Genomic DNA, 27,909 nt, shown 5'->3' with positions numbered 1-27,909 from the left:
CTTCGAGAGAACTAAACTAGAAATTAACAGTTATGTGGGAAAATCACCAAATATCTGGAAATGAAATGACATACTTCCAAATAACCACTAAGTCACAGAAAAAAATAAAAAAGGGAGATCAGTAAATATTTTGAAGAAAAAATGAAAACATTATATGTAAAAATTTGCAGGATGTGACTAATAAAGCACGTAGAGAGAAATTTATACCATTACATGCTTATATTAGAAAAGAAACTTTTCAAACCAATGATCTAAGGCAGGAGTTGGCAAACTTTTCTATAAAGTGTTAAATGGTAAATATCTTAGGTTTTACGGTCCATACAGTCTCTTGTTCCAACTACTCAACTTTGCTGTTGCAGCATAAAAGCAGCTATTGGTAATATATACATGAATGGATGGGGCTGTGTTTCAGTAAAACTATTTCCAAAAGAGGCAGTGGATCAGGTACGGCACATGGGCCATATGTGCTGACCCCTGCTAGAACATCAGCTCTGTAAGTACAAAGAATTTCATCTGTTCTGTTAACTGCTGCATCTTTAAGAGGCAAGAACAGTACATGGCCCTTAATACATGCCTAATAAATATTTGTTGAATGAACGAATGCAATCCCCAGAACAAGCATATGAGTTAAACACTATCATTTTGTAAATGAGTATACCAAAATAAAATCACCTGCCCTACCACTAATAGGTGACAGAACCAGTATTTTGCAGTCTAACTCCAAAGTTCTACACTTTCCACTACAATTACACTATGGTAAAAGTATTACCAAATAAGCGTAAAAGCATAATACCATATATACATATTTTCTCCACCATTTTCCTTACCTATGGTTTACAGAACAAGACAAATATGTTAAATCTATCTCTATATCTGTAGGTTTTTATCTTTATCTATAGTTTAATCTTTATATTTCTATATTTATATCATCTATGGATTTAATATTTAGACTATAGTTGATGCAATTAAACCACTAGATTAAATCTTTTAATTTTTAAATTTTTCCCAGCTTTACTGAGATATCATTAACATCATTTAAATCTTGAACACAAACCTCCTTAGTGTACAAACAGAAGACTAGAGAGTTAGCTTTATTTTAAAAAGACACAACTAGAATACCAAACCAATATTATGCACTCATACATGTAGCATACATGAGTACATCAATTTGTACTTCTTCTTTTAAAAGGCACAAAGAAATTTTTAAAATGTGAGGGAAAAACAAACACAATACATCCTGTCTTCCTTTGCCTTAAGACTCCCTCGTTTCAATTCTCCCCACACAAAAAGAGCAAGCCCTTGGCTATTGTGTCACTCCCATATAGCAGCCCTGTCCAGCAGGCCACAGTTGCATGCTTTCAATAACCAGCTTCCATTGCTGTTCATGCACATCTGCTTCCCTTCACAAGTCAATAATCTATGGCAGCTGTTTTCCAAAAATAGGCATTAGGAAAACCAGAACAGTTCTGAATGCAGATTCAATGGGCTACACATCTGTCCACATTTTTGTAGCTTGCCTGGGGTTTTACCATCATCACGATAATCAGAGAACTTGAAGGAGCCAACTACTATTTTGTCACATTTTCTCTCTTCAGATGCTCAGGGCAGAATTTTAAAAAATCTGTGTATAGGAGACTAACACTGCATACAAAGAAGCTATTAAAGGATAAGACAAATAGTATCCATACCATTCACCTGCCTTAAAAGCTTAATGTTTATTGTAATCTGACATTGTGATGATTGATGGAGATGCCATGATGCAGAGAAACTCAAGGCTTTACAACCATTGAAAGATTATTCAACTCAGCAAAAAGATAAAAGTAAATGAAAAATGATATAATAAAGCCGAACTTTTCAGCTTCTTAACTGCCAGATCTTGCAATAAAAATATATCTACATTTTAATAATCAACATAAATCTTTGGGACAAATAGAAATAGACTGCTCACTGAAACTTTAAAGAGGAGAGGCTATATCCTACCCATAACCAATAAGAGCAAGAAATGCATCCTCAAAGGGTTTAATTTTTGGTACTTGAATATGAACTCAGGATAAGCAGTCTGTACTAGCTTCCATAAAACACAGTCTTGCTTATGCCAGTGTACTTTAGGGCAAATATTCTCTTTAACGTTAAGCAATAGAGCACTGAAGAAGAAAAAAATAATAGCCACTATATCTATGCAGTGCTTTTAGTGGCCACTTTCATTTTCTTTTCAATTAATCCTAACAAAAACGTACTCTGGATTGTATGATTTGTTAGGGAGAGAACTGAAATTCAAATCAAATTTATTACAAACTGAAGCTCATGGTCTGGACTCTTAAGCTATTCTGCATTCAAAAGAGTCAAAATAAACATTATGCATCACATATGAAGAATCCAAAAGTGATTATCAGTTACTAAAGGAACAAAAGAAAATCTCATCAGAAATGATACTACCAGGGTGCCTGAGTGGCTTACTTGGTTAAGCAACCAACTTTTGGTTTTGGCACAGGTCATGAGCTTAGATTTGTGAGATCGAGCCCCATGTTGGTTTCTGAGCTAGGTAGGCAGGAGCCTGTAAAAGACTCTCTCTCTCCCCCTCCCTCTGTGCCCACCCCTGCCCTCTGCTCACATTCTCTCGAAAGAAAGAAAGAAAGAAAGAAAGAAAGAAAGAAAGAAAGAAAGAAAGAAAGAAAGAAAGAAAGAAAGAAAGAGAAAGAAAGAAAGAAAGAAAGAAAGAAAGAAAGAAAGAAAGAAAGAAAGAAAGAAAAAGAAAGAAGGAAGGAAGGAAGGAAGGAAGGAAGGAAGGAAGGAAGGAAGGAAGAAAGAAAGAAAGAAAGAAAGAAAGAAAGAAAGAAAGAAGAAAAAAGGAAAGAAAAGAAGAAAAGAAAAGAAAAGAAAAGAAAAGAAAAGAAAAAAGAAAAGAAAAGAAATGACATTATCAACTTCCACTACCAAGAAGAGTGGAAACAGACACAAGAATACAATTCATGCTTCGTTTTTGTTCCTTTAGACCTCCAGAGTTCTCCATCACTGCCCTATTAGGTCCAGTCATTTGGAAATGCATAAGTTCTTAGAGTATTAAGAAGAGTATAAAGTAACAAACACTGATATTTTAATCACTCACAGGATATGTAAAAATGTGATATATACTGAAAAATCTTTCCTTCATAGGGCAACTACAGAATGCATACTCTGAGTGCTTCTAGCCTCCCCATGTGCTAAACTATAATATAAACAAAACATACACTGACTTTTTAAAGATGCCCATGTTCCCTGAAGGCAAAATGTGTTGAACATTGTTGAACATTATTCTGCTCCATACTCATGACCACTGTGCAAATTGATTTCAAAACTTGTTAACAGTCCAGAGAAATAGGCATATTTAAATCTCTATTGTTTCTGTTCATAGTAACTAATTCTATTCCCTTTCTGCCAGGTACCCCCAACTTCTCCTTCTTAAATAATAACAAGCCATTTATTTAGTTTGAAGTATGCATCAACCCCTATACATCATATACAAAGTGTTAAGTACTTCATATACGTTGTATCATTTACTTCTTTATGTAATCTTATAAAGTAGGTAGTATTCTATCATTCCCATTTTACAGATGAAGAAAAGCAGGCAATGCCTCAGTTACACTGCTAGTGAGTGACAAAAATTGGGTTTCAACCCACATCTGTCTCATTACAGGGCCCTTGCTCTTCATCACTAGGCTATGAGAGCCAGACAGGACACCTGAAATCATCTAGTCTCAATTCCTCATTTTATAGATAAGGATGGTTTAACATGAAGAATTTAAGTGACATGTTCAAGATCACACCTTGGTTACTGCATAGAGTCAGGGCTAGAATGCAGGGCTTACATTTTTACACTCCTTCTACTACGCCATATGGCCTTTTTTTAGATTTTAAAAATAAAAATATATTCTCATTATCTACACAAATAAGTATTCCCATAAACTGTCAATCTGATTCACTGTACAACATTCAGGAGATTTTCCCTGATGTCAACTCTTGATGGCTGATTTAGAATGATGAATATTTTTAAACAAAAATAACAATATATTCCATAATTTACTAAGGTTCTTATTATTTTAATGGTTCAATCATATTTCTCCCTTACACTTTATTATTTTAAGTAAACTTTATTCCCAGTGTGGGGCTTGAACTCACAACCCCAAGATCAAGAGTAGCATGCTCTACCAACTAAGACAGCCAGGTGCCCCTTTTCCTTAAGTTTTAAATGTGACTTATGATTATTCTTTAATATTCTGGTTCTCAAACTTGGCTATATAATCACCAAGGTTGCTTTTAAAATGCCCAGTGCCTAGGCTACATCCCTTATTAGTTAAATTGGAAACTCTGGGATCATAATATTTTTTAAAACTGTCAAGTGATTCTAATATGCAATGAAGTTTGAGAACTAGGACTTTAATCATTATTCAAACTTTAAAATAATATTTAATGGTATATTAGATCAAAAGAGCTAAACACAATCTAACACTGTCATCAAGTATATTAATCTACCTTCCCCAAGAAATTACTAGAGAAAAAATATAAGATTTCAGAAAAACTCTCAAATCATAGAACACAAGTATCAGTTATTTAAACAAATTCCTTTTGGCTGACAATACAGAAAAACCACACAAATCCTTAAGTACACACAAAGTATAACTTGAGTTACCAACCAAAATGAGCTCATAATCACAGACATGAATTATATCTTGTTGCCATACACATATCACAAAGCAACAACCTGGAACATAACAAAACACACTCATAAATTAAGTCTACTGATTATAGTCCTTCTTCCAAAGCTGATTCTAAGTGGTTTTTCCTTGATTTAGGCTGTTAGTAAATGAAAATTGTTTGCATTTCACAAGCATGTTTAAACACCATAAGATTTGTATTCCATTACAGGAGACAATGTGATTGATTACTTATGAGGTAAGACAATGTGAATGATTATTTATGATCGACCGATCAAGAGAGGTTTTTAATCACCATAAGAAAATATAGAATTAACATAAAATTAATGAACTTGTTAATTGTTCTTTCTAATTATAAAAATTTAGCTATAACAAATATTGGTATTTCTTATTTTTATCAGAATTAACCCACTTATTCTTAATCTTCCCCAGTTCTCTGTTCCTCATGGAAAATTAGGTTTTGGCCCTGATCTTACCTTTTTAGTCGCAACTAGACAGTAAATAAGCAAAGTTAAATAGTTCTCAGTAGCTGCTTTACCAAAATTTGACTAAAATATTAAATGTCATTATTAAAATATGTCCTTATTTCTACATTATATTGTAGAACAATATAGCACAGCAATGCAACAAGATTTTTCTTAAAAAATAATTATGGCAACCCAGGCACAACTCAAAAGAAAAATGTCCACTTACAGGTATCATCCAGTTAGCGAGGTCACCATATCTGGAAACTTGCATTGCTCCGAGCATTGTTAGATTGACATGCCCCCTGAGAGAGAAAAAGGAAATATAAAGCAAACTTCACAAGCTTTATGTCCCATTTGCTTGAAATTGCCAGCAATTAAAATAATTCTATACCCTCCAAAATAAATTTGCTTTCTCCCACCAACACCTATTTCCAAATCAATCAGCTCAAGCTGATATAGAGAAATAACCATTAAGAGTTCTTTAAAAAAAATTATAGCCTAAATAGTCTCCAAAACCAAATTAAAAACAGGTGTACACAGTGCGTTTGTTTCCCTCCGTGAGGGGAATGTGGCTTGATTTGAAGGGAAACGCTAGCTAGAAAATGAAAACACAATTTTGTAGGAAATGTTGGGATCCTCAGAAAGAACTTTAAAAATGTTGACTTTGGTATTCTCAGCACATAGATATAGATTCCATTTGGGGGGTTCTTTTAATAACTGTGAGCTCAATGTTCCAATTCCCAACATTCAATGTGAATAATTTCACATCTTGGTGCAGCTGAATGAGCTATGACCATTTTCTGGCTGGGAGATGTGGTTACGTTTTGGAGCCTTGCTAACACGTTCAGGGGATGACTCAGTCCATTCCATACCATGTGGAACACGAGGGGCTCCGTTGTCACATACCCTCTAATCATCGCAAATGATTCATCGCTGGAGAAGTAAGAGGCTCCTGGAAGAACAGTAACTGTTTCCTTGCCTAAATACACATACATAAGAAAGGAAACAAAGGAAAGAAAAAGCTATTAGATTTCTAAGAGTAGAAATCATGCAGAGAGAGGTCTCTACCTTCTCTGTTTCCTAAAGAACTAAGGCCTCTTTAACCAAACCACAGTGTCAATGGGGGCACGGGGGACACAGTGGGCACTGCTGCCCTATGAAGAGGAGTACTTCGTCAGTGGCAATGTTCAGATTTGCCCCTGCATGGTGATAACAGAAAGCAAACCAACTTTAATTTTATTATTGTTTCTGAAATTCTCTACAGATAAAGCACCCCCTGTTGCTTCTAAACATTCCTACCTGCCCCCAGCCCCACTCCCTCCACAATTCCCTGCTAAATGCTGATGAGAGTGAGGGAAAAGGAGTCCCTGGGATGCACCTGTCAGGATCGAGTGCTGCTATAAGTCACTGGAGCAAAGAGATTGTGGAAAAAGCATGAAGAAACCCAACTCTGAAGGGAAGGACACAAATATCTGCTCCTCAGATATTTCTTAGAAATCAAGAAATAATCTAGAAAGTGAGGTGCCCCTTATTTCCTTAATATCATTAGGCCTGAATCTCTTCTTTTTCTCTCTCTCTCTGCCTTATGTTTCCTTTCTTGCTCCTGTAAGTTTCTCATAAAATCATAGGACTTTGATGAGATCAGGGAATAGCACCCTAATACTGCCTCACATATTTAATGGTAACTTCCAAGAGGTCCTCTTGGGAAGACCTCTTCCAAAACTTATAGTTCAGAATGAAAGTTCGGAGCTGGACAGGATCTTCAGGGTCATCCAGTCCCCAAACAACCAATCATATCACCTGACATATATTTCAGCTGCTTTCTTTTTGTGATCCATTTTCTGTGTGTACACTGCCTAGAAGGAAGCTTCTGATCTTAACTAGAAAAATGCTCACATGCTACTTTGGCAAATAGAAGTCAATTGTATGAGAACACTCCATGCGTTACCCCAGTGTAACAAAGCAGTCAAAAAGAAGGGGAAGAAGAGTTATGATTCCAGGTTTGGAAGAGAGAAAAGCTCCCAGATACAACAGGACCAGAGTGGTCAGACCATGCATGCCCAGGTGTGCAACACAGCTGTTCGCTCCGCTTCTCAAGCCTTGCCTGAAAGCTAAATTCTATCAATATCCCTCTCCATCTGAGCACAAGTAGAGAGAAAGAGGCTATTTATATATCATGCTGAAATATTTATTCCCCAAAGGGGTTTGATTCTAAATAGGGGAAACATTTTCACATCTTTCAAAGTACTATAAAGATGAAAGGTTTGGAAAATACTTTCTGCTGTGGTCAGTAGGGGCTTTTAAGAAGCACATAAGATTTGGAGGATTAAATGAAATAATGCAGGCATAGCACCTGGCACAAAGAAAGGACTCCATAAACATAAGCTTTTATTACTGTCATTTTTATTATTCATCACTTCAAACCTACTTATAAAAGAGACAATGCCATCGCCCCTCTAGGGATAAATACTACAGGATCCAACAACTGGTTTATATGGCAGAGTTATACACCCAGCCTGGGAGCTGGAGGTTTCAGGACAGGCATAACACAACTAAACTTGATCCTAACACAACTTCCTTATCCAGCAAATTTTGTTCCTTACTGGTCCTGTGAGGTAGATAAACAAGGAGCAAGAATGTGTAGGACAAAAAAAAAAAAAAGGCAGAGAAACATAAAAATCTCAATTCTTTGTTCTCCAAGTGCTAAATCACAATGACTTCCAAAGGGCAATCTCTGCCAGCTGACCGTACATAGAAGGCATTATTTGCCACTCACAGGAAACTTGGAGATCAGTGAGAGAGGTTTGACTCTCCCCATGTGATTTATGGAGCATAGTTTTATTTAAGAGCACAGAAAACAACTCTCATAAAAAACAGTTGTCAGGCACCTGCTAATACATTCTGGCATGTTATAAATTACATTCTCTGGAAGCCAAGTTAGTTGTCAGTATTTTTATATATACAATATCTAAATAAAAATAGATATCCTAAAGTTGAACCCATGTTTTTCAATTACAATGTTCAAATTTGTTAAGAAATAACTATAATCAACATACAATCAATATTTTAAAGAAAAAGAACTTTCTTATTTGACTATTCCTGATTGATTTTTGTTTCCTCCAGTTTTTCTCTGTATATGTCTAAATACTTTCACAATATTTTGGCAAAAACAGCTATTTAATTTCATACTTATGGAGTCCTTTGGCTCATGATTTAGCATGTGTCATTCACTCAATATTAAATAAATATTTCCTATGTGCCTTGAACAGTGTTACAAACCAAACACAGATGACCTAACCCAAAACTTCTCAAACTTTAACATCTATGAGAATTCATGGAGAACAGATCTCTGAGTTGAATTGCCAGAGTTTGTAATTCAATAGGCTTGTGATGGGGCCTAAGAATCTCTATTTCTAATAAGTCCCTGGTGATACTGATGCTGAGGCTGAAGGTCTGGGGACCACACTTTAAGAACCAATGCCCTAAAGTAAAAGGAATATACTATTCAGCTAGATATAAATACACATGAATAATTACGAAGCAAAATGTGAGACACTAGATGCGTTACAGGTTCAAAGGAGGGGCATTTCTGAACCACAGAAGGATCTGGAGAGGACAAATGAACTGGAACTGGAAGAACAGGAATAACACATTTTGATAGGAAATTACTGTCAAGGAGATGGGGATGAAAAAAGAAGGGGACAGAAAAAAAAATCTGGTGACAGGCAGAGGAAGAGCAAAAGCATGGAAGAAGGAAAGCATGAGTCATAATCAGAACAGAACCAGTAGTCCAGGATGGGTGGATACAGAAATCCTTGCGGGTGTAATGGAAGATGAAGCTGGAGAGGGCAGGTGTGACTATCAGGTAGATCTTGAATGCTATACTGTTTGTACCTTAGTCTGCAGGTCCATGATTCTTCAGTTGTGGCACAAGGGCCTCTAGAGAAGGCACTACTGACATTTGGAGCTGAAGAACTCTGTGAGGCGGGGCTGTTCCAGTTATTGTAGGATAACTTAACAGCATCCCTGACCTCTACCTGCTACTTGACAATAACACTCGCAATCAAAAATGTCTCCAGACATTGTCAAATATCCCCAGGGGAGTAAAATCACCCCCACTTACTCACTGAGAACCACTGCCCTTAGAGGCACATGGCAGGGGCCAGGGATATTTATAAGGTTATTCATGAGATTAATGTGGCCATTCTTTCTAAAGCAGTTTCAATTAAAGGTAAGTCATTTTAAACACCATTGGTATAGTAAAAGACAATTAAGAAATGGAGAAGAATGCAAAATGTACATTAGTATGAAAGCTAAAATGTGAGACTCAGTGGAAATTTCACAATTGCATCGGAATACTGCAAATCCTAACAGGACCTCTGAAAAGCTGCTGTTAAGCACTGCCTTCTGCACCTTTGTAAAACTTAGGTCAGCAATGGGTATAACTCAATGTGTAGAGGAAAAGGCCAGGATACTGTGTGTGAGTCCAGTCTCTAGCAATGGGATCTTGGGTATATAGCATATTATTATTTTGGGCCTCAGTTTCCCAATCTGTATAAGTTTTCACTTGAGGCTCAAATGGTATAATAAGTATGAAAAAGTATGCTCCAAACCAAATAGTGCCATACGGTGATAATTTATTTCTACATAACCTATGAGATTATTATTTAGAAGGGATACCTAGAAATAGTTATTTTAAAACACTGATTATAGCTAGAAATAGAACTTTTTGTATTCATTCCAAGAGATTTCTATAGAAATCTTTTTAAATTAACACAAACAAGGGGCTAATCTTCCAGGTAACTTACAAATTTGGGGAGTTGAGGAGACTACCAATATGTATTCTGGGTTCTTTCACTCAAAGTATTTCCTCCCTAATTTAGGCAGTTCTCCAAAATCCAAAGCAACATAAATCCTGAACAGAACTTTGACCAAAGAGTTAAAATATTAGTAAATGGATTTGTAGCTTAGCTTCCCAAAAAGCAATGAATTATTGTTTAACAAGGCAGTCTAAGGTTACACATGGTATTTGGGGAGTTAAAATATTAAACTAGTGGCTTCAGTAGGATTGAGCTACTTTTAAGCTCGTGGAATCAAAAATGCCTACTGTCCAATAATCATTGAAAAGATTAACTACTTTTCTAAGGAAAGTGGGTTTTATGAACTCAGGCCGAAAATTTGGAAAATGAAGTTATTCATTTTGCAAATAACTCACTAACATCATAAATTAATTAAACCAAGCAGCAAATATTTTCACAGATCAATGAGCTATTGCTAAAGGGTACAGTACAATTAAATTACAGCCTTAGTTAAATGTCATTGCTTTATCACAGTGGGCCTTTCAGGGTTGAGTCATGTTAGCTAATTCAACTATTCAACCAGAAGCGGTTTTACTTCCAAAAATTCTAAGTATCAAACATCAATTCCACATGGCATCTGGCCTTTATGTTCAGCTAATATTGCTTCTCTTCTGAGATTTACATGTACTACTTTTGAATGTGAAGAGTAATACTTTTGTGGGGGTAGAATGAGGAAGAGTAAAAAGGTAAAGAAAATCATGCTGGAATATAAGAATTCACTTCTTATGAGGAGCCCCAATCTAAGATAATCTTCAGCCCCAACAAGGTGGCAGTGTTGCCTCAAGTATGGGCAGCAATGATGGCCAAAGGATCTGGCCTGGTTTTTTTCCCCCTCTGGGCTGCTCTTACTACATGCAACTCTATGTCATAGTCAAATAAAAGGCGAAGCATATAAATGTGCAAGTTAAGAAGAGAGACTAGAGTGCCAGTTCAAAAAAAAAAAAAAAAAAACTATTGTTCACATCACTGGGTTGTACTTAGTGGCAGAATAAATCCTTAAATATCCTTGAACCTTTGAAGGATGCTCTCCTTCAATGATGATGAAGTATTGCTCAGAATAAAAATCCCAGTGTGACAGATCTTTTCTTTGGCCTCTGGATCCACTTGTCATCCTCCTCATCACAAAAAGGCAGACATTTTTCAGCCTGGGTGCCATTATACGTAGCTCCACCTGCAATTTCTCCCCTATCCTAGTCTTCTCTAACTAAAAGATGATCTCTTATGAGCAAACCAGGCAAAGAAGAGACTAGGAAGGCTTCTCTTCCCGCCTCAGTGAAAAACACAATGGAGCACGCTCCGGGAAAAAGACAAAGAATCAAGTCCAACTCCTTTCTCTTATTCGGCAAAGAACTAAATTAACAGCAAAGGAAAACACTAGAAAAACATGTGATGAAGGAGTTTACCTGCATTGATTAGATCTGCATCAACTTCATTTTGTAGTGGATACGGACCCTGGGAAAGCACACACTGAATTAGTAAAAGAAGCTTCTCACTGAATTATACACTAAAATCGTAGCATAAATAACTTCTCTAAAAACGGTAGGAAATTCCTATCAAAAGACTTGAAGTGAACCTTTTAAAAATAATTCCAGTATTTTCATGGCTATTTCTCATATTGATTAGTCTTTCCTATACTAATAACTATGATAAATAAAAATTATGTCCTAAAAATAACCAAAGTTTGAAAGAAAATTTGAGCTATTAGAAATATAGGTCAGTAAAACAAAAAGTAATTATTTAGTACCTACTATGCAGTCAACGTTACTCATAAATCTTCCTGGTAGTATCAGTGACTATAATAAAAAATGTCTGCCTTATTTGACTAGAAGGACCTAGAGAGGCAAAATTTCATCCTTTAGGTATGCAGTATCTAAAAGTTCTAATTTGGACCTTATCTCTCACAACACCTAAGTTTTGATGCCCATATTTTCCCTTTGCTTGGTTACTCTCAGTTTTGCTTTTTAATTTTGTATGTATTTTTATAAGGCATCTACATTACTTGAATGGGGTGAGTAGTTTCATAACAACATAAGATACAGTAAATGAAACAGGAGGAAATGGAAAAAGGCAGGGGGAAGGCATAAGACAGAACCAAGAGTGAGGAAATCTGAGCTGGGAAATTCTAACATACTTTTAAAAGAAAGACCGTGGGGGTACCTGGGTGGTTCAGTTGGTTAAGTATCTGCCTTTGGTTCAGGTCATGATCCCAGGGTCCTGGGCTCAAGTTCCAAGTCAGGCTCCCTGCTCAGTAGAGAACCTGCTTCTCCTTCTCCCTCAGCCTCAAAATAATCTCTCCCCACTCATGCTCTCTCTTCCTCTTTCTGCCTCTCTCTTGCTAGCTCTATCTCAAATAAAGAAAATCTTTAAAAAAAAGAAAAAGAGAGGGAGACTAAACACTATCATTTAAATAAACTGAAGTAGCAACTAATGTTTTAGAACTACGTAAATTTTCCCTTTAAACACCGACCATGGATAATACATATCAACTCATTTCCCTTGTCTTGAAAATGAGAGAACCAGTCTCTATAAATAATCACATTTTAAAGATATGTGAGTCTTCGACTTCAATATGAATCTTTTATCCAGACTTATATCAGTTCTATGCTTTTAAGGATGGTCATGATTATTGCCTCAATCAGTATTAACTATATGTTAATGATCACTATTCATGTTTTATTTTTTAAAAGATTTTATTTATTTATTCATGAGAGACACAGAGGCAGAGACACAGGCAGAGGGAGAAGTAGGTTCCCTGCAGGGTGCCCTATGTGGAACTCCATCCCAGGACCCCGAGATCACAACCTGAGCTGAAGGCAGATGCTCAACCACTGAGCCACCCGGATGCCCCTCATTATTTATGTTTTAAAGACTAGATACACACTTTCCCTATATACAATTTTTAATACAATAATAATTAAGATCTACTGAGAACAGAAGATTAGAAATCTTATAAATAGGCCAAACTATAAATAATGTCTGCCAATACTTAATATTACATAAAAAATGTCATCCAGGAAGCAAAAGTATTTCTTATTATTATGGACTGAATTAAAAGTATGTCCAAATTCTATAAGAATGTTGAACTCATTTGCAGGGTTAATCTTGAGGAAGAGAAAATAAATTTCCCTTTTTAACAACATGGCCTCAAAATAATCAGGTAAGAACTTTTTGAATTAATCAACTGTCAAAAAATTTCTCATTTCCTCAAGCAAAAACCTTACTTTTCAGTTTCTCATTCAGAGTTTTATCGGTCATTGCTTACTACAGAATTCTTAATAAATTCTGTATGAATGATAACCTTCATTATTTTGTCCAATCACACAAAAGAAAGTTATGTAAACAGGACACTGTGAGGGCTCTCTGAAGCAGGAACACACCGACAAACTGACCCAGGAGGAACAGCCAGAAGGGGTCAGACACCTTAAAAATAATGCTGAGAACTTTAAGCTAACTACTCTCAGAAGATTTTACTATATGGACTATCTCATTTTTCCATCAAGAATGGATAAATAAAACATTAATTTCTGCCTTACCAAACCCAGGATTCCATTTTCACTTTGCAGATGAACTGTGATATTTGGGCTGATATAGTTGCTGGCTAGAAGCGGGATCCCTATGCCCAAATTAGCTGGGGAAAAAAGATGTTAAGGTCCACCGAATAAAAGGTAGAGAGATTATGCCATAAATCTGCCACATGTATAAATCTGAACTTTAAAGGCACTTGTTCTGAATGTAATCATGGAATACATTCTCCCATCACCTTCTAGGTGCTATTTTGTAATCTTTTTTAAAAAGAAAATCCTAATTCCAATAACATTAATATGCTTTCCTATAAAGATATCAAAGTAGTAGCTTCAGAGGTCATTTTTATTGTAAGACATATTTTATTTTCATTAATGTGCTTAGCAAATTTGAACTGGTGTATTATGACTTATTATGCCTGACATATTATTAAACATGGCTTGACCTTTGTTTAAAAGTAATTTTCACTATTCAAAACTCCCAACTAAAAATGACAATGATTTAATATTCTCAAAAATGGCTGTCATTTTTAAATTAAAAAGAAAGTTTCTGACAATACCAAAATGTCTGTCTAAAGCCGTAATGATTCCTTTGGGTCACTGAGATAACATTCATTGGAAACTGAATCTTCTCTAAGATATAAAGAAGGAGGAGGAGGTGTCCAAGTTTCAGTGAATATAACTGAGACCATATAAAAAGTAGCTGAGCTAAGTCATCAAAGAGCTAACTGAGAATTTGATTCTTCTTCCTAAAGTGATTGGGTCCTAATTTGTCTGAATGGTGTAGATTTAATCTTGCCTCTCAACACAAGCAGGCTAACCAGATCAGAGATACTCACATTGCCTGGAACTGCTGTTCATGCTGTCCACCACCACCTCACACTGCAGTACTCACCAGAACTAGTGCAAAGAATGATGGCGCTCTGATGAGATTTCAGTAACAGTGAGATCTTTATGCATCAGAGCCAGAAAAAATAAAGTTTGTATATGCTGCAATATTAGAGACAATGAAGGCTGGCAGGAAGATTCAATTAACCAAGACACTGCCTGAATTCTTTCATCATATTCTATAATTTTTCCAGTTTGTTAATGCTTTTTAGTGGGTCAAATATCAGGCATAAAGAAGTCTGTGTACTCTGGATTGAAAAAAAAAGTGGGTGGTATGAAAAGACCATTTATATCAACTAGCAAGTATTTTTCATATGCTGTACAAGAACAGTGAATAAAGAACATGTAGAAGCCATTGTTACCTAAAATCAGTGTTATCATATAGTCAGTGTTTAAATGTTACTGGGAAAACAACTGACTAGGGGTCAGAAGAAAACCCAGGGCCAGCTTTCATGGCTAAGTTAACTTGGTTGACGTTTTATCTTGCAGACACAGGAGCTAAAGAGGAAGTGCTATTATATTCCCCTCTCCCATGTGAATTCTCACCATAACACAAGGTATAAACTGGGAAACAAAGGAAGATAAAACAGTAGAGGTAAAAATAAAGTAGAAAAAGAGTTTCCCCAGTCAGGATCAGTCTGAATGATGATATTCATGGGTGGGGGAAGCTCATAGAACGTAGACACTTTTGTCCTATTTTTAGCTCCTCCTTTAGGCCTTTAACTATGGCTTTAGTGTATTTACCACTCAACAAATATTTATTTTATCAAACACTATTTGTATTTACATGCAATATTTGTTATTGTATAGTTCAATGTTTGACATATTGAAAATGAGCAAAATGGCCAAGAGACTCACTGTTAAACACAGTCAAAAACCAAATAACTGTACTAAATTATCTCAACCTACCTCTTTTATTTTTTTTGACAAAGTATCTAAAGCAGAATTTGAATCATTCCTTGAATACTCTTACAAAGCATTAGACATAAAAAGGTACACTCCTGGGATCTTTGTCAAAGGAAACCAGGGTTGTTAAGAAGTTGGATCTTATGTTTCAATGAGTATGCAAATGTCAGAACACAGAGAAAGTAAATAGCACTGTTGTAACTAGTACTTCTGAGATTTGAAACTCTCATCTTGGGTAATCTCTTTTCCCAATAACCTTTAGCAAAATGCCAAATTGTACTGAAATCCATTGTATATTAGAAAATAGCTAAGCAAATTTTGATTGCCCTTTTGTTTCAAGAAGGCAAACATTATAATTCCAATTTCATAGATCTTGATATCTTTAGGCTATATGCCACATTTTGTAAAAATTGAGCCACTGCTTTAAAAGTTACAGTGGACTAGCAAGAAGAATCACTAAGCAGGAGGCCCAGTAGGCTGATGAATATAGAAAAAGTGAGGGCTATGTCTCCGTCCAGCCCCAGAATAGGTAAAGGATACCATACATGCCGTCCTCAAATTCAAGAGCTGCCCGCTTGATGATACGTTCCCTTACATTATCTCCAGGTTTACCGGATTTGGTTTTTACATCTTCCTCTTTCCGGACTGATAAACGCTTTAAAATAGACAGAAATAGATTACTCATAGTTGAGTTATACCTTGTATTTTATCACTGCTGAAATATAAAATTTTACTGGAAAAAAATTTAAGTCTCTCCCATTACTACTATGAGGTAAATCTACAATAGAACAGAGAGGTTTTTTTTTAAAAGAATAACATGGGTGGTATTTGATGACAGAAATGTTTTAGAAAGTGAAAGAGGTCAGATTTGTTTGAAGAAGAAGATATACTTGTTCTGTTTCTTGAAGCAAATAATTCCTGTTACTGTCACATTGACTGCTACTACTATCACTCTTAAGACTTCTGAAACTGAATTCTCAGGTGCTCAAAGATTGAACCAGAACAAAGAAAAGGAACAGACCTTGGGACTCTGTTTTTGCAGGGTTGTCAGAATGTTTTTTATGAGGTGTTGCTACTGGCAATTGCATATTTCCACCTGCAGAGTCTGGACTGGTTTTGCTACAAGAGCATCACAGGAATCATAAAAATATCCAGAAACTAGCCAGGAAACTACTTCCATTACTAAATCTCCTTGACATAGACTCTGGTTCCTATTTGCAAATGTCCCACATCTTCTCTCCTGAGACCCCTGACATTAGTATTAAATTGCAAGATGTCTTTGAAACATGGCAGAAGGTATCTCTGATTGCCCAATATCTCCTACTGGATATCTATTCTGTTGCTATACTTTAGACAGTTGTGAATCTTGATATCAATTCTGGCCCAGCTGAGCATTCTTCATGCCCTCAGTAGCCTAAGAATACCTCCACTGCTCCTGGAGATTACTGACATAATCTCATATCCACCAGCTACCCAGTGCCTGATGCTAATGGGAATGATGTTCTGGACTTTATGAAGTGCAAAGCATCTTCAAGACAGGTATTTCAGGATAATCAAACACTAAGTGCAGCCAGGCTAAAACCTCAATGCTAGGGCAGTCAGTCAAAACTATGCATTGTAAACTAAGAGAGTTACAGAAGACTAGAAGACAGCCTAGAGAATACCATAACTTCGTGATATACACTTTGTAAACACAAGTCACTGTTGAGCTGGACAATAACATAGACAATCATGTCCTCTTAGGATGGACACACGAGAAGCTCCTACTACAATCCAAAGCAAGACTTTCCATTCAGCTCTAATTCCCTATCATCTCGAATGGCCCCAGTGGCACCTCTCTCTGATAATCAGATTCATATATACTAAGCTAAATCAATTACCTCAATCCTCTTCTCATATTTTTCTCCCTTTATAAGGCGATGTACATAAATCTTCGGAATATGGATGTCTTCTGGGGCAAATGATCCAATATCCACAATTTCTTCAACCTAGGTAAAAAGAAAAAAAATTTAGTGAGAGCTTAAAATGAACATTTTTATTAAAAAAAATGAAGTATATGCATCATTACTTCCAACTTAAGATTGTGTATAAAATGTAAAATATATATATAAGGATGCCTGGGTGGCTCCATTGGTCGATCATCGAACTCTTGATTTCTGCTCAAGTCATGATCTTGAGGTTGTGAGATCAGCTGGCATCAGGCTGCACACTCAGGCAGGGAGTGTACTTGGGATTCTCTCTCTCCTCTTTCCCCACCCCTCTCCCAAAGTGCGTGTGTGCACACACATGTATTCTCTCTCTCTAATAAATAAATGGATCTTTAAAAAAATAATATAATACACACACACATATATATATCAAAGAGAGATAAAGTACACTAATCACAGACACTTCTAGACCCACAAAAAAGAAATTCAAATACATGCGTCTGAAAATAAAATACAGAACATAAAGCTCCAGAACTTAGTCTTTGCCTAAAAGAGTCTCAGTTTCAGATTTGTCAAATGTTTTCTCAGTACAGCTGCTTGAACTTTCACAAATTGCAGCTCAAAACTTGAAAGCACATCCCTTAAACCCTGATTTTCAAATTTAATGGGAGATTTATCATATCAAAGACAAAAATCTGTAACAACATCTGCTTGGTCAATTGAAGAGCTTTTTAAATATAGATACAAATGCTATTTGTAACAGTTTTTAATTATTTCTGTTATTAGCTTCCTAGAATCATGATAGAATTGCAACTGCTGAAATAATTTTAAAGACAGATCATTAATTTCAATATGGAAATCTGAAAAGGAAATATTAACTAATAACTAGAAATACTCAATGTAATTAGAATTGAAGTCATTCACAGAGCAAAAGGTCATTTCATAGCAGTATGAAATACTCCAAGTTAGTCTATTTTATAATTCATTAAAAAAAAGACGAAAAAGAATTTTTATATCAACATAAAAAGAACCTCAGAATAACAATGATCAAGAAAAACTACGGCCAATGTTGTTGGGGTCAAAGAATTATCTTTTTGGTGTCAAGAAAAAATATTATCTTAAAGACTCTTCAGTAGATGTCATATATATGCTCAGTTTAGTATATGCCATATCCAAAGCAAAGAATTATTTGCTTAAATAATCTAACTTGTGCAAGGTGAATTATATTAAACATGCCACCTAAACAAATACCTGAAATTACCTCCCGAAATTCTGAGGTGAAGAGGCACTTTTTATGCTATTTTAACCTGTATGCCCATACCATATTCCTCCTCCAATGAAAGAATACCAGGGATTACAAAGGTCATTTTAGTTATTATGCAGTGTTCCCAAATAGCTGGGGGGTGGGGGGGGGGGAGGATGCGGTAGATAAAAGCTATCTTCAATGATAATTAGAAGAGTCCTAACCAAAATCAAACAAAAACTCCAAATAAGAGTCAGTAAACATGTTGACATCGACGTTGAAATAGTTAACAGAGCTGTAGACGTGCATTCATCTGAGAATGAGTTAGGGGGAAGCAAGGGGACTCCCCATCACTGTAATCTGTATCTCCCCCACCAAGACTTCTCTATGCTTTGGTATTCCCCACAGGGTGGTTACCAGGTAAAGAGGAGGTGGATACAGGAAATGCAGAGCAGCTAGGCATTATTACCACACTTCTTCCAGTAGTTGGAACTTTTAGCCAGTAGGGTTTATTCATATTTTTATGCTTATTCAATTCACGCCTTCAAAAAAGTTCTGGACTTTAAAAACTTGTTTATACATGAACTCATTATCCTGAGGATAATGAAGACTTCATATCCTGAGGATATGAAGACTTATTATTCATGAAAATATTGGCCAAAGCATTTGGTAAAATAATAATGAGCTGGAAACAACCTAAGTTGTCCACAATAGGATAATGGTAAAATATATATGATACATCCACATGGTAGATCAATACTTTGCTTTCATAATACATAATGACATGTCATAATTTAATGTTTCATAAAATGCAAGATTTTGTACAAATAAATATTTACTAATATGCTCTTTGGCAAAACTGTCTCTATACCTACAAAAAAGACTGAAAGGAAATACACCGAAATGCTAATAATTATTATCTCTGGGTAACAGTCCAAGTTATTTTTCTTTCATTTTACTTCTATATCAAAGGGTGGAAAACCTACATATTTTTTTTAAGATGCAGCAGACATTAAGTAAGGAGTTTCCCAAACTAGAAAATATATTAAGTGGAGGATGTCATAAATTCCTTAATTAGTCAGACATATACCAAAAGGACATGTAAAAAGAAAACAGGGACTCAAAGAAAAACTGTGGTTTCTAAACTCTAAAAGCACTTACAACATTATAAAATAAATTAAGGAACCTCTTTTTCCGATGCTTTTTAAAGATAATACAAATTATTCTCCATGCTGGATGCTGTTCCAAAAGTCCACGCCCTCATCTCTCTTGCTTGAATTACTACAGCAGCTTCCTAATTGGTCTCCTTGCCTTTGCCCTTCAGTAGGACAAGAAACGTAATGGAAAAGGAAAAAAAAAATAGTAATACTTCTCTTAATACAGAAATGCTGATGATAACCAATCACTATTGTCTTTTGATTCCAATAAAGAAAGTTTTGCCAAAAAACACCAAATTAAGACAAAGTTTCCTTACTGAGGGCAATGACATTATGATTTTGACAACAAATAGGGTGAGAGAATGTGTCCTGACAAAAGAACTTAGAAGGAAGCAAGAATCTGGTTAAATGTCATCAGTTCTATGTTTTGTCATCCTGAGAGAAATGATTTTCCTATTGTAGAAAATACATGTGCAGCATTTGTCCAAACAGTATCAACACTCAACAGCACTGAAAATTTCTATATAAAAATCAAAACTTTCTCAGAGTTGGTTAGCAGAGCTAATAGCAAAGGAAGAAAACATTTGAAGTACAAACCAAAAGAAGGAAACATATGTTTTCAGACAATCTGTGAAGAGTTTAAAAAAAACTGGAAGAACTATCTTAATAACAGCTATTGAAGGGACTGCAGCCTTCTGTGGTCTTGAGTGATTCTGAGGAAGAATCAATGTGGGGGAAACAGTCTAGTGAAATCAGGTGATAACATGGGAGGTAAAGGAAATCTGAAAAAAAAAAAAAAAAAGAGGAATAAAATGAGCTTGTTAAGAAAAAAGTAAAAATAAAAGCTCACAAGAGTACTCACTAACCATGGCAGAAGTGTGCCTCCTGAAATCAGAAGTAGGCAAGACAGAAAATAAGGAACAAAGAAACAGTCTCAGTGCAAAGCAGTGAGCAGATTTAATAAGTGTCCTCAGACAAGATCAAGATGTAGGACAGGTAGCTAAGAACCCAGACTCCTCCCCGGCACTAGGCGTAGTTCTTATGCAGCACCATCTGGTTCATCTAGAAACCCAGACACTTGAGGCTTCTCTAATTAGTACTTGTCTTCAGTCATTAGCAGGAAAATAGAGGCTAGGAAATGTTAATTATTATTGATTTGAACTTTATTTTAAAAGGTTGCTTTCTCTGCCCTGTACTCTATTTCATAATTCTGAAAAGTTTTATCTTAAAGCTCAGAGAAGGATAAGAATTCATCCTTGGGCGACAATGTTTTTGCTTTTACTTGGCAAACATTATTTATAACTCAGGTAAGGGAACAGAGGAGCTGCAAGGCAATAACTTTCTTATTTTATCTTAGTGACAACCTGAATCTATGATAGACACAAAAAATGGGTCTGACCCTGCAAACCTCACTGTGATACAAGTTGTGGGCTGTTTTTTTTGGGGGGGGGGGAGAATTACACTGCAGGTTTTTTTGCTGAGTCCTTTTAACTTTCAAAACAGGTTAGGAGGAACATACTTCTTTTGCCAAGAAATAAAAAAGTCAACAACAACAAGCAACTAATGTCTATAATCATGAAAAACACTGATCCCAAATTAGGAAAAGCTGTCATACACTAGAAAAATGGAAGGGGAAAGCAGTGAGCAATAATAGAAAACATTACAAGTTAGATTCAGAAATGCTCTGGATGTTTCCAGGTCTGATGAAGAGAAAATGTGGAGAAAAAGGGAGGGGAGCATGTAGGGCATCCTTCCTAAGAATCCAAAGGAGAAAAAAAATTCAAGCAGCAGGAAGGTGCATGCTGTATTGAGTTTCATGCCAGGGATGATATGATTAGTGCAAAATTATAAGATGAAATGACATGAAAGCTAAAAGGCCCTGGTACAAATTATATATGGTCTTAGATATCTATATACAAATGCACAAAAACTGAAAAGATAAGTGGCTACTAAGGAATTTGGAACCTTAATAGGCTCCAACCTATTAAGAAAGTTGAACCTTACAACAGTGGTAAATATGATTACATAGTCATTATTGAAATTTGGTTGACTGGATCTCATGCCAATAAGATATTCTACAATGTTCAGCAAAAACAAGCTGACAGAAGAACATGCTACCTCAAGAAAAATATGCACATGCCCGGGAAAACACAGACCTAGTGTTGAAATGCGGTGAAGTATATTTAAAGTGAGTTCAGAAGGAGAAAGAATAACACACTAATGGCCATATAATCAGTGCTCACCAAACTAAAGATGTAGAGGGTATATTTTTAATAGAAATAGAAATTTCTTGGTTCAGAAACAAGATAGTTATATCATGAGAGACACTAATTATTTGAACATCTTCTGTTCATCATATTCCTCTGATAAATTCTGTATTGCCTTCTGACAGGTTCTGTATTTCAGAATGAAGGAGTGATAGAAATCAAGATTCTAATGAATAAAGATAAACTTGGTAAAGTAGAAATGATGGAAACCCTAAGAAAAAGTCAAAATGTAAAATTAGAATTTGTAATAGACTAGGAATTGAATTCTGGACATACATAGAAATGTATCCTGGTCTTTGAAGAAATGATTTCAAAAAGTCGAGAGAGAAAAAAAGCAGGATCAAGTGGTCAGAAACTCTAAATGACAAATAGATGTAAGAGGCTTTCAAAATCCCTATTCTGAAAATATGAAAATGGACTGCCCGACAATAAAGAGAATAGCACATGAAGAAGAGTTTAAGAGATATAATGTGGATAGCTATGTGTTTCCTCGTTTCTTATGAGGGCTCATACAAAAGAGAGACAAGTATGATCTGGGACAAATGGGAGTTACAAGAAACCTTCAGAAGTGTGTCAAAAGGTACAAAATTGGAATGCGACGAGTCATATCCAAAATGCTACAGATGATGAAAGAGTGGTTTCTGGGGTGATTTTGCTGTTGCTGATGGAGAATTCAGAAATGATAATCAGCACTGCTTGAGACAGATGACAGAAAAAAGGACAGCAGTTCGATTCCATTTTGATCCTGACTTCCCTATCAGGGAAAAGGAAAGGGCAATACTAATACAGCTAAGGAGGAATTGAATTCCAAGAAGAGATAGATAGATTCTCTAAACTAATGCCAGGCCATAGCAAAATGATATCCCAGGATTCTTAAAGGCCTTGAAAATATGGTCACAGAATTAGTCAAGTGAAAAATGGTAGCGATGTTGGCAGATGGAAGACTCCTTTTCAAAACAGGGGTTTGGTTCACAATGGTATTCTAAAATGGATTATTAAACAAAAAGTCTATAAGGTCATGAAACAAAGACAAGAATATTGTGAGGCAAAAAAAAAAAAAAAAAAAGAATATTGTGAGGCACCAGTACAAGTTTCCTCTGGACCATACCATGCAGAATGAACTGCCTTAATCTGCGTATCAGGTTAGCACACTGGTAGGCCAGGAGAAAAGCAGTATGTGATTTCACAAAGAACTTGACCAAGTTCCTCACAAAACAGTTGTACAGACTTAGCAGGGAAATGTGTCCTGGAGACATTCACTTAAAAATCCATAAATATGAATTAAGTTCCTACTAGATACAGTAATGAAAAAAACAGGAAGTCTGCTATGATGTGCTGTACAGATGGGTAGATTAGTACTTGAAGAATCACAGAAGGATTTGATGGCTTGACAAATCCTTAGAAGTCTCCAATGCTGTAGTTTTTAACCTTGGGGGAAATGTGTAGTTCTCTACAAATCTGGTGAAAGCTACACAAAAAAGGTTCCTTATTTATAAAATTCTTCATGAGATTTCAGGGCTTTGGTCCATAAACATCCCCCCCCCCAACCCTTTAGCCTCAGCAAGACTCCAGATTTGAAGAGAACTCCACTCTAGTGGGGTAAGGTCTTTGGTCCCATCCTGTTCAACATCTTTATCAAAGCCTTAAGCAAAGAAAGGGAACACATTCTGAGTCTACTGTGGTAAAAGTAAAGAGTCTCTGTGTAATGGACAATTCTGAACAGAAATATCTCCATCTCTGTCAGAGAAGACAATCTCAGGCCCATGACCTCCCAAGGATTTAGCAAAAGTCTGAATGGCAAAAACAATACTCAAGGAGTCCAAACAGTTTTTTAATGCTCCAGGAAGAGCCTACCCCTAGAGCAACCAATATCTTTATATCATTGCTATAAAGAGTCAGTTTCTCCTTCTTACAATCAAATGAGTTCTTTTGCGCAATTAAAACAGGGTGCCAAGATAAAATTGTCCAGTTTAATGGGAAGAACAGTTATACTTCACCTGATTTGACCATTAGGTTCCTTCATAATGGTATATATTATCAAACTACATAAGTACTTTCATTTTTACTTGACGTTTTGTGCTCATACATGTTTGCCATGACAGTACGATTTTTCAGTGTAATTTCAGCTCCATTTTCAAGCCCTACCATTGTTTTTCTTTCTTTTTATAGCCCTATTTTTATTTTTTAAAAAGATTTTATTTATTTATTCATGAGAGACACACAGAGAGAGAGAGAGAGGCAGAGACATAGGCAGAGGGAGGAGAAGCAGGCTCCATTCAGGGAGCCTGATGCAAGACTCAATCCTGGGGCTCTGGGATCATGCTCTGAGCCAAAGACAGATGCTCAACCACTGAGCCACCCAGGAGTCCCTAGCCCTACTTTTAAATGATGTTGTTTTGTATGTCCTGTAAGCTACTTTATATCATTTCTGGAACAAAATCGGTAAAAATTAAATAGTACATTTATCAAATTGATACAAGGCCAGAAAAAGAGTGGATACTATTAAGACAGAAATAATACCATCAGGTCTCTACTGGCTAGGAAAATAAAATGGGCCATTTTAACTGAATGCAATTCAACAGGGAACACATTATGTAAAATAATATCTGGCCTAATAATTTTTTGGAAGAGCAAATTAAAAGGGTTTACCTAAGCACCAGCACAAAAACTACATGTGACAGAAATACCGAAAAAATGCCAGAAAAATATTCCTTTCTCCACTTGTGTCCAGTCTCAGAGTTCAGGATATACACCTTCAGCCTAATGTCCCTCATAATAAAATAGAAACAATCCTTCCTTACTATAATGTCTCATTTGAAACATGGTATGAGAAGGAAAATGGATGAAAGCAGTTTGAACTCATTAAAAGGAAAGCTGTACCTAAAAATAGTTTAATTTACTGGAACTATGATTAGCCATGAAATTAATAGGCCATATTGATCAATAAAAATAGGAATATTACTTCATGGACTATCCCAATGGTTTTTGTAATGGAGAGATCATTTTTTAAAAACAAATTTAAATACGAGGCACCTGGTGGCACACTTGGTTAAGCGGCCAACTCTTGGTTCCAGCTCAGGTCATGATCTCAGGGTTGTGGGATCGAGCCCCACATTGGGCCCCATGTTCAGTGCAAAGTCTGCTTAAGATTCTCTCTCCCTCTCCCTTTGCCCGCCCCCCGATCCGCTCATGCTCTCTCTCTAAAGTAAATAAATCTTTTAAAAAATTAAGAAGAAAAAATTTAAAAGTATTCTTTTCATTTTCATCCAATCTAATACCATATCCAGCCTAGTCCATGCTGATTTTTTTGCTAGCATTTCTAAAAAATTTGACCAAAAATGCCCATCTTCACTAAGTATGTGATTTAATAACATTCAGGCAGTATTATAAATATCCAAATTGTATTTGTCATATATTCTTCTAAAAGGAAATTTTATTAGGGCTATAGCAAATCCAGAGAAGTAATTAAAAAGAGTACCTCTACCCAGAGGAATTAAAACACTTCTAACACATTCATTCAAAGCACCAGTCTTATCTACAATACTAAGGAAAAAATTACACCATTATCACATACCCCAAGGAAAACAGGGAGACATGATATAATTAAAAGAATTAAACTAGGAACACTTTTCAATGAAGAGAGTTATGGAGAAACAGGAAGGAATAGAAAGAAAGTCTGTGTTGGGTTTTTACAGCCACTGAAAAACTGCCTATTAGTGATGCCAAACCAACTAAAACTTTGAAAGTCTTTAAGACTGTTTCCTTCAATTTGGGGCTGTTAATCATCCTTGGAGCTTTTCATAATGTAAGAACTCAGTATTTAACACATAAACTGCAAAGCAGAATTGGGTTAAACTCTAGCATTTCCAGAACACAGTTCCTGGTTGCTTAATCTAGCAGAAACTAGAATCTACCTTGTGAATGACTCAATAATTCCTAAATTTAAAATCCTTTACCATGTGGATAGAACAAGAGATTTTTTTTTCATTTTACCTTTTAAATGTTCTCTATATGTTTTCATTTCTATAAAGCAGTAAGCAAAATAGAATCCTATTTAATTTCATTAAAAATATTAAAATGCCATGTTTCTTTTCCCCGATTTAGTATAAGAAAGGTAGACATAAGATGCAAAACTAAATGAACTTCAAAACAAGATACTTTTCCCACCCCATGAGTATAATTTCTAAAACTAGATCTCTAAGTCCTAAATAAATTCAAACATATTCATCACATTCTCAGCTGTAATGTTAGTAATCAAAAAACAAAAAGCAGTAACAACAATGGCCATTTCCTTCATACAAACAGCAGGTACACACAATCAGTTTTATGGCTGGTATCACTTGGTTCCAGTTTTTTCCTACAAAAAAATTTCCTCTAGTCATCACTAGGAAAGCAGAGCCAGTACTGCCTCCGATATCATCATTCACTGAAATGACTGAAACACCTATGGTGAATGAAGCTGATGAACTCCCAAATCTAAAACGTCTTTTTGGCATGTACAGCTCATCCCTGAAACTCAACAACATATTGAAAACTTAAAAATGATAACTTAAAGAAGCACCTTCATCTTTTAAACAGAATTTCCCCCCATTAAAGACAAGTGGCTATGGTTGATAATAAACGGTAATTTGCTGGTGCCAATACTTTGTAAGAGATTGATTTTGTCCATGTAATTCTAATGCTATGTATTTTACTGATTTCTATACTTAAAAAATAAGGAGACAACAGAGAATGACACAGAGTACTGGACTTGGGGTCAGAAGACATAAATTCTGGTTTTAATTATCAACTAATGTCATTTAGCAGTGGTTCTTATGTGAACCCCATAAGGTCATTTCATCTCCAAAATGTTAAAGTTGAGTTTTAAATGATGTCTAATATTCTTTCCAGCCTTTATGTGTTGTAAGTCTATGTTAGTTCCTGGATGTGCTATAAAAAGACCCAGAAGTATGCAAATTAATGTATCTTTTTAATTACTCTAGGTTGTTGAACACTAAATCATCCCCCTCTTACTGGATGTACTTTGTTAAATGCAACACATGATTTTAATTTCATGCCACTTAGTATACCTTCAATACTCCTCCATACTTGCATGTTTGCTGTGCCAATTCTCACCTGAGTAAACAGGCAGTTGCATTTACAAGGCCAGTTTATTTGCCACCAATTGATAACCCTCTACATATCTAGTTAACTACCATAAGGCTTGTTCTGCTTTAACTGCGTAATAAAAACCTATTGAATGAGACACGCTATCTATCCCAGGCAGCATTAAAAGGCACACCTTGAGATAAAATGATCCCAGGGAAGCCAGAGGAAGCTAGTCACAGTAAAAGGAAAGGAATTACAGAACAGCTGGCAGCAGATTATCAAGTCTCTCAATTCAGGGCCTGACAAAGGCCTCAAATATAAAGCTGTCAGGAAGAATCACTGAGTATAAGGCATTTTTGCTTCCTTAGACCACAGCAGGATAATGATGCCAATCAAGTAGAATGTGGGCAGAACACTTCTAAGCCTGCAAAGCAATGCTCATATTTTAAAATTGCTGGCTCAGTGACTCAAACATCATTTAATGAGGATCTAATATGTGCCAGGCATTGTGCCAGGTGCTGGGGATACAAAGATGAGTAGGACAAGGTCCCACAAGGCACTCCCAGTCTAATGAAAGAGACAAGTAAACAGCTAATCACAGTATTGCATGGTGATAAATGCTACCACAGAGGGAAAGCTCCACTCAGGAAGCAGAAAAGTGGAGAGGGCATTTCTGACAGAAGAGATGGCAAGAGTGAAGTCCTGGAGTCAGGAAAGAACATGATCTGGGGAAATGAAGCAAGAGGGTACCAATGAAGAGATTTAGGGCATGCAGGAATGGGAATGGCAGAAAGAAGTCTGAAAATTTTATTTTATGAGATGAGGAACCTAATTTTGGAAAAGCTATCAGAAGTGGCAACAGCTATCCTGAACAAAAAAGAAATGTGATTTCCT

The 27,909-nt window shown here is 35.9% G+C and overlaps 1 protein-coding gene across 1 annotated transcript in view; it reads right to left on the bottom strand.

Moving 5' to 3' along the window:
- Window positions 1-27,909, bottom strand: part of OXCT1 (3-oxoacid CoA-transferase 1) — a 134,103-nt gene that overhangs the window by 51,264 nt on the left and 54,930 nt on the right. Inside the window, exons 8-13 of the mRNA XM_072824756.1 lie at window positions 17,213-17,320; window positions 15,873-15,987; window positions 13,551-13,645; window positions 11,421-11,469; window positions 6,065-6,137; window positions 5,385-5,460 (exon numbers count right to left, since the gene is read on the bottom strand). Of these exons, the coding sequence (XP_072680857.1) occupies window positions 5,385-5,460; window positions 6,065-6,137; window positions 11,421-11,469; window positions 13,551-13,645; window positions 15,873-15,987; window positions 17,213-17,320 (516 nt within the window). The remainder of the gene's footprint in view (window positions 1-5,384; window positions 5,461-6,064; window positions 6,138-11,420; window positions 11,470-13,550; window positions 13,646-15,872; window positions 15,988-17,212; window positions 17,321-27,909) is intronic.

The sequence above is a fragment of the Canis lupus genome, chromosome 4 (genome assembly GCF_048164855.1).
Source record: "Canis lupus baileyi chromosome 4, mCanLup2.hap1, whole genome shotgun sequence".
NCBI lineage: Eukaryota > Metazoa > Chordata > Mammalia > Carnivora > Canidae > Canis > Canis lupus.
Note: the sequence above shows the minus strand (reverse complement) of the source record. Positions and strands in the feature narration are given on the sequence as shown.